General features: G+C 38.7%; 1 protein-coding gene across 5 annotated transcripts in view; it reads left to right on the top strand.

Annotated features, from left to right (window-relative positions):
• grid1a (glutamate receptor, ionotropic, delta 1a) overlaps positions 1–12,447 on the top strand; it is a 211,174-nt gene that overhangs the window by 121,547 nt on the left and 77,180 nt on the right. For all 5 annotated transcript variants that reach the window (XM_027277719.1, XM_027277718.1, XM_027277717.1 and 2 more), the window contains exon 3: positions 7,623–7,907. In XM_027277719.1, coding sequence (XP_027133520.1) covers positions 7,623–7,907 — 285 coding nt within the window. The remainder of the gene's footprint in view (positions 1–7,622; positions 7,908–12,447) is intronic.

Genomic DNA, 12,447 nt, shown 5'->3' with positions numbered 1-12,447 from the left:
TCACATTGTCAATCCACAGACCATTTTGTTGTTCAATATACTTGATCATTTTTGATTGACTGCAGCTTTTGTAGCAAAGAACACAAAGAAGCAGCCGGAACACAAAAGGATGAAAGAAAGCTACAACTCTGCCTATGACTTTAACAACAAAGATTTCACTGTATAACTATAGATTATTCTATACATTTGTTCACTAGATCTCCCACAGAGCAAAGCAGCCACTTCCTCTGTGATCCAGTATTTTATTATTTATTTTTTATACACATGCAGTCAGTATTTGTGTTATTACAGTACATTATTGGAGAAAAGTGGTTAAAACGCCCTCATTTTGAAAATTGGTGATGAAGGTGAAGACTCCTATTCAGTCATATACATTTGAGATAATGTGCCCTATAATAGGGGCTTTTAAAGACCTCACCCCAGCACTCGGACAAAGCTTGAAAAATTGTCGCTCACTCCCCTTAGTTCATTTGCTTGGTTTAAATCAATTCCTTGTTGCCTATGGGATCATGATTACGTTTGATCACATAAGACACTAAACAATTGAGGCAAATACCCAAAAATTGCTATTTGATATAACTTCAAACTACACCAAAAAGATTATGTCTTCAGGCTTTTATTGGTTTCTGACTCTGGGAAAATTAGAAAAACTGTAAAATTCCCCCAAACTGCTATATCTCTAAACTGTCTCTTTTACCAAATTGCACACCCATTTATATATTCTATGTGATTCTATGTGATCTTCTTTTGATAACTAATGTAATATCTTTTCACATCCATTCACTGAGCCTCCCTTGAAAGTGTTTGGGGCCCTGGGGAGGCCAGCCTCCCACTTTGAAAACGTCTGCCTTATTAGAATAACAGGATTTACTATAGCACGTCTTAAAACACCTACAAATGTCTCATATTTGCGCTGCAATGCTGACACATCACAGTGCATAATTCACCGCTTAGTAAAACCATCTCGGCTATTAAAAAAATCATAAAGCGCTTAAGTCAACAATGAGTGACTTTGCTTTAAAAGTCAAGAGCCAAATCAAATCGACTTCAAGAGTTCTTGACGTCAGAGAAAAGTCGATTTGATTTTGGAGAATAGAAAATTATATATGTCTGTTCAGCAGCATGAGAGTAAATACGGATTGTAGACAACAGAGGGTTGACCAGAAATGATGGGATGCTACGCAACAAATGTCTAGACCTGGTCAGCCTGGATAAATTACCCCTAATGTAATTTCAGTACAAAATAACTGCAATAAATGCAAGCTTTGTTAAGCTTCATAATGTGCCCAGGAGGTACTAATCAAAGGGTTGTGATGGCTTTATATTTAATTGCATTGTATTCTATGATGCTTCATTCCAACCCTGTGGACAAACAAAACTGAACATTGAAGCTCCACAAAGGAAATACTTATTACAGAGCTATTGCATTGATGCTGCACTGTAAAGGTCCTGGGTTTTTTTGTGTCCACTCGCTGTACAGAACAGTATCTACTGTAGGAAGTCTATTTCTGCCATTCTACCTGTCAGTTTTCTGGAGGGTATAATTTCGAGCAGTTCACATGACATGGACAGTGTTGGCATCGATAGTATTGACGGATATATGAACCCTTATCTTAGTTTGACAGTAGGAGTGCGGACATGGGGAGAAAAAAAGGCCATGGATGGTTATCTTCCCAAAAGAAGAAAGCAGTAGATGAGATTAAGTGAGTAAATTAAAGAGCGATTGGGACAGGATTCATTTTTACTTGAGGTGCTGTACACTTTAATGTTGAACTAAGCTGTGGTCCAGCAGCCATATAACACTGATACCTCCTGCTTCTACCTTTCTGTGTGGTGAAGAGCTATTATGTTGTGGGAAGCTGCCAAAAGCAGAGTGGAACGGGCCTATTCATAATGAGAGACACCCAGTCTCCTCTTAGCTGAGTGTGATATGGATCATTTAAAGCTCCCTCTTATGAATCTTCCACCAGCTAAAACATAAAGAAAAACCTGCACTTTGTGCCAGTTTTCCCTGCTGAATGCTTAAAAAACATCAATGACTAATTTAGCTGTTGGGTATCTTAATCTCAGCACTTCTTGATGTAATCAGTAATTTATGCACTGAAGTTCACAAATGGATGCAAGTATGATACATTATAATAGTAGTAATTTTGAGCAGAGCTCAAATTCAATAACTAAGTCAGTGTTAAAGTTGCTTTCTCTGTGGACAGATTTCAGATCAGATGTTTCTACAACAACTGGTTTTCCAGTTCTAATTTACATTATGAGATATAAAATCTTCTTATCTGATGATTTCATATTTAGAGGGAATCATTGTGACCATTCCAAAAATAACAATGATGATTGGAATGCAGACAGAGTTTCGAGTAGCCTCTGATGGTACAACACAGGCAACATTTCATTCTGAATAACATATTACAAGCTGTCTCAATTAGATCAGAGTTACACTATTGTCACTGCAGGGTACAGTGGTGTTGACAACATCACAGCGTTTATCTCAGTGGTGACTGTCCTTTGAATCCCCGGATTGTGCTCTGAGTCAGAGCAAAGTAAATGAGACTGTCTTATTTAGACTGTGAAATCATTGAGACAGACCCAATTTATGCACTATTCACGACAGCAGTGGTGGTGGTTTGTTTAATCCCTTCATATTACTTTGGTAAAAATGAGGGCAATGCACTGATGGCATCGTGTTTTTATGGGCAAACAGATTGTATGTCTTCTTTCAGCCTGGTGTCTTGATGATAATTTCCCCCCTGCACCATCCGTGCGTCACTGAACTGGTCTGATTAGGCCAGGACTTCTGTGGAAAAATGCTGTGTGCTTTTGTTAATCAGCCCTAATCCGCGTGGCAGATGTCCTTTATAACGAGTTCAATTATGGGAGTAGAAACATGAAAGAGTTGCTTACGGTCTCCCATGCCCCTTTCCTGACTTGATTTCTGATTTTGCTGACAGTTAAGTAAAAATACATGGTCTCATTGTAATGGTAATTGTGTCAGGGTTTTTAAAGATATGCAGCGATGATTAGATGTGTTAAAAAATTCATCCACCTCTACTGAATTCATCATCCATCGATCAACCATGCCATTACCAAGAAGAAAATGACTGCAATTGGTTTGATAGATGAGTAAAAAAGCAGCTGCTGTTTGCATCTTTCTGTTACTCCCTTTTAATTACAGCATCCTTCCATTCATTTTCATCCACAGACACCATGCAATCACTGAAATTGTCCAAATAAATAGAAAATTTGACAATAACAGTGGTTGCAGGATGCTCCGTACATATTATCAATTCAAACAGAGCTGTTCCTTTAAGGTGTATACATAAGCCTGCTGTTCTATCATGACGTCCAATGTCAGATAGCTGGCAGGAAATGAATGATGGCCCCTGTCCATTTCAGGGGGAACATTTAAGAGTCATTATTCCACCATTATCATCCTTGCCAATGACTGTAGAGCACTCCTGCCTCCTGTCATGGGCTGTCTGCTGTATAATGGGCCCAGGGCGTCCATTATGAAGCCAAAATGGCCGCTGACGCACTTTAGCCACAGTTTGCAAAAAGTGGCTGAGGGACGGGGGGTAGGGCATGCAGATTATAAGAAGAAAAAATATAATTTCTTCATGAACCATTGTGAGGCAAAAGATTGTTGAGTTTCTCGCTTTGGCTGATGATGAAACAGTTGAAATAAATGATACATGTGGTGCTGCAGTCATTTTGCAAAACACAAGCGTACAACCAGTTCAGCAAGCACAGAATAAAGGCTGCCAATCATTTTGACCACAGTCTCTTTTGATTACTTTAATTATACCAAGATATGACAATTAATGTGGTCTAGTGATTATATTCATTATCATTTAGATTATTTAGAGTAATCAATTTGTTTAGTCTATGAAGTCTCAAAGAAATTGTGAAAGGCGCTCATTACAAAGAGCAGAGAGCCCAAGGTAATGTCTTATATTAACATAAAAAAACAAACAAACCCTAAAGCAATTCAATTTAAAATCATATAGAAAGGGTGAAACCAGTGAGTGTTTGTCATTTCACGATAATCATTTAATTAGCAAAATTGTTGCTGATTACTTTCCTGTACGTCAACCATGTTTCACCCCATACATTTATGTTTTGAGGTTAGTACATGCAGCTTCTCTAAACTGGATTTCAGGTAGCAATAACATATCCAGCTGTGGGTGTGGAGTATGCAATTTACAGTAAGTAGGTTGCATCTGAGAAAACTTGTTATCAGGAAACCGGCAACTCTCAGGAACAGACTGTCTCTGTTGTCAGTGTGTGGTTTATTGTTCCAACTGACACAAAGATATTGTAGCAATGATAAAGCATGCCCTATATTTTGTATTACTGTCAATCACATGACTACCTACTGAGTATTACCATTTCATGTTGCAATAAGGAATATTTGCCAAGTGCCACGTTGCACATGGCGTCCATGTAAGTCTCTGTCTGTTTTTATTTTACATTCTTTTTTTCTGTTTTTATTTGATGCCAGCAGCATGTTTCAAAAAGTTTGGATAGGGTCATGTTAGCCTCTCTGTAAAGAAAAGTATCAACACACACACACACACACACACACACACACACACACACACACATATATATAGAAACAACAACATACTTCCTACTCTGTGTAAGAACATTGTCTTCCCTGTAGTCTCCTGAGCTTTCATTCACAAAGCTACAAATAATCTCTCTACCTCTTTTGCACATTTCATCATTCTGCACTGTCTTTCTTGTTCTACTTCAACTACAACAACTACTGTACAGTGCGTCTCCCTCTACCTCGGCTGCACGACATTTCTGCATTCTCTGCTCCTCCTCACTATGTTATTTAGTTGCCCCTGTACTGATGATTTACAGAGTCTTAATGTAGTCCTGTGCTTGCAGTCAGCAAATGAAATTGTCATTTGTCATGTTAATATTCCTCCCCCTCTGCTATATACACGTACATACACAACCCTTTTACCAGTATGGCTCCATTCAACACCCTCGACACATCATCTTTTCTTTCCTTCATCACCCCTCCTTCCCAGACCACTCCTCACTCCTAATGCCCGTTCTTCAAAACCACTCTCCTTTTCGTTTAACTGCTCCTCCAAACTGCCTTGTGTATCACGGTGGATTTACCTTACCTTATTTTATCTGTTACGTTTATGATGAGCCGTCCTTGTGCTTTAAATACTCATCATCAAGGATTTGTATTGCGTCAAATGATCTTGAACTGCAGTCTGTTGCCTTTGCAGACAATGAAGTAGACTATGTAATTTCAGGTGGTATTATGAAATGCAGGGAGAGAACATTTAATTGCTGTTTTGTACAATATGCTCAGCTGTTTATGCTGAAATTAGAAGAGTCCTGCTGTGTGTGAGAAACAGTGACTTGAATTTTAAAGGCAGCGTTTGCCGTAGCCTGTCCTGTGTTACATGCAAAATTAGACAATCCCTGTAGTGATGATTATGCAGAGATGGAGCTTAAAATTATATGCAAATTCAATATTCTTCATTTAAACTGTTTTGCATTTCGATTCACATCGCTTTCTATCTTGTGTGAATTACGTATTTCTGTGCTTGGTATCTCTTGACCTAAGAGAGAAGATGGAAATATGTTTTTCTTCAAGGTTTGTAAAGGTCAACAGCCATTAATGTACTGTACATTATGTACTGTACATGTTTCCTATATAAAAATATAAGCTGTGATTTCAACTGAGAGAGTAATATTGGTTTAAAATGAATCCCGTAACTTGTGAAAATGGCCTGAATTGATGCACATTGACTTATTAAACCTGTCTTAAAGCTGAGAATCGTAAATTTTTCTACAGAAAAAAATAAACCAGAGCTTATGAACTGTGTTTTACCTTCGCACAACTAGGTTAGATGTATGAAATGTGTTTTATAGCATAACAATCATTCTTATCAGGATGCCCCCCCCCACAAAAGTCAAGAGATTCTAATCATCAGTCCGAAGCCCTTTGTATTTGCGTTTATTGTTTTTGTCGGTCAGTGTGTAGTGTACTTCTGGGGACATTTGAATGGCCAGAAGTAGCTCCAGAATGAGCCCTCCTCTCGTTCATGCTCCTCTTTGTGGTAAATCATTCCTCTATGTCAAGTTGTTCCCTCTGTTCGGTGAAGATGTATGCGATGGGTACGGACAGCTGTGGACCAGACTCATGATGCCTCTTTTTCAACTTCCCTGAGGAAGAGAGGCCTTCTGCTTAGAAGTGGCACATTTACGCAAAAAACAAATATGATATACTCTTTGGATTTTCAAAAGCACGTTTCCATTGTTGGCGTAGTTAGCACACATTAGCTTGGAGGGGTAGATTGTCTTGTTAACTATATTATGTGAACATCACTGTCACACTGAATGTCCTCTAGACTGCAGATCAAAAATATGGAATTTCAGTAACGCTTTGCTTGATCGTCTGTATGGGGGGAAAAAAGGAACATGTAGTAGAATATTTGTATTGAATAGCCAAATCCGATTTGACTGACTTCTTCTGAGTTGGGCCAGCCCTATTTAGTATGCAATAAACATATGGTTATTTTGGCTGAATGAATCATCTTTTTATGTTATTGATCTTCTGTCAGATCAAATGATACATCCGATCACTGCAACCCCAAGTCTACTCACTGCCGTTAAATATCTACCATCTCTTTAACACCACTCTTGTCAATTTGTGACACATTAATAACGTCAATGATGGCATTTTCATCTTTAAAAGATATTTGGCATTTTGTCCTAGCAGACATGCTGACCTGCCCTAAGAGGATCAGACAGCAACAGATTTTCCCTAAATTACACGTGTAAATAAAGATCTAGGGACGTTAAGACCCAACACAGACATTACAAGAATGTGTCTGGAGTCTTAATCTGTGCTGGTTTACAGATTTCCACCATGTGTACATGAAAGAAAGAGAGAGAGCGAGACAGAAAGAGTTAAAGTATGGTGGACAATATTTAGTTTAGACTTAGAGAAGGCATCATTTTGCACCTAACCTTCTGTATCTAGCTCCCTGAATTTTATTTGTAATAGATTCCTCCCACTCAGCCGCTGCTCTGTACCTTTGCTAACAACCACACTGATTTCTGTACCACTCATCTGCTGTTTTCAAGTGACTGTTACCTCTAACAGCCATTTTCGCTTTAATCAGCTGCCTCATTTTTGTCTAGGGACAAAGATTAAAGGAAGTCCCCCACAGAATCTCTCATCTACACATTATAATAGAATTTCTGTACCAACCCCCTCTTTCCTGTGATCTTTTCTCAACTGCAGAGGCTCAGATGTAATCCTAAGTAGGATAAACAAAGAACCATCTTGAATTCTTAAGCCCAGTTGAGCGCACTTTCTTAAAACCTGAATTTCTTTTCTTTCTTTTCTTTTTTTATTTTGGAATGAATATCTTGAAATTTATTACAGTTAAAATCGACTTGGAAAGCATATCTAACCATGTTCTAATCCATTCCTTCTCCTCTCTTTTCCCATCCCTGTTTCCTCCATATATCTGCTCTTTCTTTCTTCCTCCTCTATCCTGTCTCGTACTACTGTGTCCTTATTTCCTTTTTTTTCAAATCCTTCTCCCCCACAACTTTTCCTTTCCTCTGTCCAGCATGTGAGTTGATGAACCAGGGGATCCTCGCTTTGGTCACATCCACGGGCTGCGCTGCCGCAAGTGCCCTGCAGTCCCTGACGGATGCAATGCACATTCCCCACCTCTTCATCCAGAGAAACGGGGATGGTGCACCTCGCGCTGCCTGTCAGTTCAACCCCAGCCCAGACGGAGAGAGCTACACCTTGGCTGCCCGTCCACCTGTTCGAATCAACGATGTCCTCCTCACCCTTGTCTCAGAACTGCACTGGCAGAAGTTCATCATCTTTTACGAGAGCGACTATGGTGAGTTGGGATGAATGAGAGGTCAAATGTATCCTATAAACATGGCATGTGTATTTAAGATGATGTCAGCTCTTTTATAGAAAAGGCAAAAGCCTCAAAATCATGTCATGTCTGGGGAAGACACAGCTGGCGCTGAAGTAAAGGCATATTAACACTGAGAATTCATCTGCTGAGAAGACCACACTGAGCAGGGACTAAGATGAAACAGCATCACCACTCCCACACACACAGAAACACACAAACACACATATACTGTACATGCAGACAGCTCAAAAGCTCAGTTAAAATTGTAGGAAAAAACAAGATCTTACTGCTGCATTCACCATTACTGGTATCCTCATGAAGAGACAAGTCTGAGCCTAATTGGCTCATTTTCTCGGCTCATTTTTTTCCACCAGAGATTGAGGGTGTATCCCTACAGTATTTCATATATTCTTAGATGTTCTCTATTCCTATTTCATTATCCACCATAGTCCCCTTTAGTCCAAAGCTTTCCTGACCCACATTTGGCAAAAGGTAAAGGACTGTGAATCGAGGAGTGATTGACAAGACAGTCCAAGGACAGAGGGATGAAGGGGATATATTGCTGAACTGGCATTCCTAAGATGATATTTTGCCACTGCTGGCTAATCTTTTTACTACGTGGAAGAGACAATCTAGAGGGGAGTGTAAATCTGTTTTATATATTTTTTTTTCAGGACAGTGGAGGCTACAGTTGATATAGTGTATAGTAAAGCAAGCCCTCAAGGAAATACAGCCACCCACTCCACCCCCTTTAAAAGTTTCCGCCCTACAGTTTACAGCCTATCTTAGCTCTTCATGTGAATGTATGTGACATGCATCGCATTTGCAAAGATCCGACCTTGAATTTGTTTCTGACATTGGCACTGTTTGTAGAAAGTGCACTCTCAGCTCCGAGTTGGATCGATTAAGATTCCTCTATGGAAGCGCATCAGTCTTGCTATCTACCTTTCTTGCTTACCACCTGTCTGCGTCTGTCTGACTAGGCTAGCATGCAGTCTGATTGTATGTCTTGCTATCCGTCTGTTATCTATCAATTCTGTCTGTCTGACCAGCTGTCTCACTATCTATCTTTCCTATTGACCAACTGTCTCACTAACAATCTTTCTTTCTTTATCACTAGCTGTATGTCTGACTGCCTCGCTCTCTGATCGAGTGCCTGTGTTAGTCTGACTAGCTATCTAGCTGAGTCTCTGACTACAGTCAGTTTCTGACCAGTTGTCCATGTAACTACAGAGATGTTGATCAGTTATCAGTATAGTCAGTCTCTGGGACCCACAGGTGTTCATTTGAGTGGGTCCACAATCAAATGTTATATTCAAGTACGCTGAAAATGAATTACAGAAAATCTTGATATAAACAAACATGCATGTAAATTAGTTATATTTTAAGTATCAAGCCCCTTTCTATATTTTATTTTATTAACCAGAGATCCACTGGGAACAGACAAACTCACGGTCGCTCACTATTCCAAAGCCATCTTTCTCGTCTTTGGCTTACGACAGGCTGTTTTGAGTTCTTTTCCAATTTTGTTTGAATGAAAGTAAAAATGAAATACTGCGTTTCTGCATCTTGCCCTGCTAAGCATTCTCATTTTTTCACCACACCAAATTCTGTTCTCAAATTAAATACTTAAATTTAAGTGTAGACTCACAAGGAATAATTATCAATAACCTTTCAAAAAAATCCACACGAACCACTTTTGACATTGGCATAAATTATATCCACCGCACAGCAGTATAAGCCACTTTTTAAAGTTCAGCTGGTTACTTTAGTTTTTTCCAAAACATTGGTGAAGATTACCAGAAGCAAATGCCAATCAACAGTTTTGACTAGTGTGTTAACTGCTTGCCATATTAATCAGAGCACACAAGGCCAAACTGCCTGTTAAGTTATCATGTAACAAGTTTCAGACAGCAAAACAGAATAAAAACCGAGCTGAAATGAAATGAGGGCACATAAACAGCTGATCTGCACCATAATATAGTGCATGGCACAGTCAAACTTCTCCGTTGGGTAGGAACAGAGAAGTTAGAATACTTGAACTAACCCTTTAAGGAATTTTCCCCCTGTTGCAATACAGTTCTATTCATTGAATCAAATCCTATCAAGTACTCTTTATGTATAACTTCCCAACCCTACACAACGCATTATAGCCTTAAATTACAAATCCTGTGAGAGGGAACCTATGTCTAATGCATGAAGGCTCAGTTTAACAAGAGACTGTTGGTGAGAAATAATGGATGGGAATACTCGTTCTAACAACATGGCCTTTTTTTTTAAGTCTGCTAAATTAGGTGCTACAAAGTCGGCACCATTGACATTTGTGCTTGTGTTACACTGATTAACTCCGCACTCGTTTAATTAAGGAATGTAGCGGCTAATAGGATCCTCATCACAAAACAGTCAAAATACCCGTGGAACCTGCCTTGAAGGAGTACAACAGTGACCCACGCCACTGCCTAGAGAGAAGCACTGTCTGCAAATTTGTGTTGGCACTACTTAGTATTTAAAGAGATAGAGGATGTTGAATTTGATTTGAATGTATGAGAAAAGAGAAACAGGTGCAACGGGGCAAGAGTAAAACTGTATGTGTGGACAAGTGGTTCATTTCTCAAACCTGAATTGTATTCTCTGGGGTGGTTGTTGTAAAAATGTTCATTGCTAGTCCAATGAAAAATATTTTCATCTATAAAATCCATTTTATTCATTCAACTGAAGTGAAGCTAACATTTAAAAAAAATAAATAAATCTTAGATGTTGTCTAAACACGACTGTAAGTTTTGCTACACAAGTGAATTGGCAAAATTTTAAGATTAAGAGAATAATTAAATAAGATTACAGCGTTTTCACAGTTCTTGAGAATTGGTCTAATGGCTATATTTTTAGTTGATACTATAAATGTACACTTGCTTCAAGAGCCTGTGCTGCACACCCACACTGGTGCTTTCAGTTGGTCTGTCTCATTAGACAACTTTTCACTTTTTGTTTTGTTCAAGAATATCCTGTGGACTTGCTCAGCCAGCATCTGTACACTTGCACTGTTAGTCAAGTACAATGTGTACACACTCACTCAGCCCTAAGGAGAGGTCTTGGCAAAAACAACCAAAAGATACTTCTGTGAGTAAATCATTGGTTTTTAGCCTAAGTGTGGATTTTACAATTTTGAATTGAATATTAACCTGACTGCACCAGATGGTTTGTTACAGAGAACCATCTGGTAAGTCATCATTGGAAACAGTTTGGAAAAGAGCAAGTGCTTTAAAAAAAAACAGGCAGGGTGATTGGATTAACCATCCGTCAATCAAAGTCTATCATGGACAAACTTTAACCAATCAGATCATCGTACCATATAACGTAGTAAAACTGCTGTTCTTTGTTCTTCTTACAGAAAAATACTCAGTTCTAATATAACCGATTTAGCAGCATTTATCCTAACATCTTTAGCTGTTGTCACTTCTCAGACATGTCGTCACTCACACCTAAACTTATGCTGTAGCTGGCAGTAGTTCCTCATAGGACACGGATTGGTCTGAACCACAAGCGGATAGCTTGAAGGCTGGCAAGATGGATTCTCGTGTGATCTTGCTGACTCACCAGGTAACCTGAACGTGGGATTTGTAATGGAACAGGGTTAAAAGGCTACTAGTTATAAAAGTACCTCCTGACGCAAAGTAAAGTGAGGCTGCATTATCTAAGTGAAGAAAGCCTTTCTCATAGACTGCATACAAACGGTTTCAATTTAAATACCAACTTAAAATAAGTCATTAAAAGTCTAAAAAGAATATAGCAAAAAGTTCTCTGTCTGAATACTCTATTTATCTCTGTCAAAGTGCACAGTTCCTTATTCAACACATCAGACCAATTAGATTCTCGCACTTGCTTCTAGTGTGTTATAGATTAGAGTTTACTGCTAAAAATCTGTCTATAAATATCTCAGCACAGAAAGATCCTGTACATCTCTGAGCCTTTTTGCTGGTCGTCTGGTAATTGTCTGTAACATTAAGTTCAGACTAAACACAAAGAAACAGCTTTTAAAATGTACCACTTCACTACTACAAAAATAGTCTGTCTCTGTCTTCTTGTGTCAGACGTTTTCATCTGCTGACATCCCTCCTATCAATACAGCATAAGCTTCAGCTCTCAAATTATTACCATTTCCATCCATGTGCCTATAAACGTGGATGGAAATGCACCTATAGTGTCTTAAAGCATTCTGTATAAAGTATACTGTACTACACAAAGTTAGTAAAGTTTGCTTACCTAATTTTGACCTGAGGCAGAAAGAGTGAAACAATGCAACACATTTAATTAAACAACATTTGGTCCATTACACTTAATTTATTCAGCCTAAGGGCCCAGATGTTGTTTGAGAAAAGTTTATTCAACTTTACATTCAGAATTGTTTCAGCACTTTTTCAGCAGAAAAAAAAAAGTTTTGTTTGACCTCATACTCATTTATGAATTTAATTCAAAACATAAGCATTTACTTTAGATGGACAAAAAAACAGGTGGCTTA

Source organism: Larimichthys crocea, chromosome III, assembly GCF_000972845.2.
Source record: "Larimichthys crocea isolate SSNF chromosome III, L_crocea_2.0, whole genome shotgun sequence".
NCBI classification, from domain to species: Eukaryota; Metazoa; Chordata; class Actinopteri; family Sciaenidae; genus Larimichthys; species Larimichthys crocea.
The sequence above is the reverse complement of the archived record's forward strand: the minus strand, read 5'-3'. Positions and strand labels throughout refer to the sequence as shown.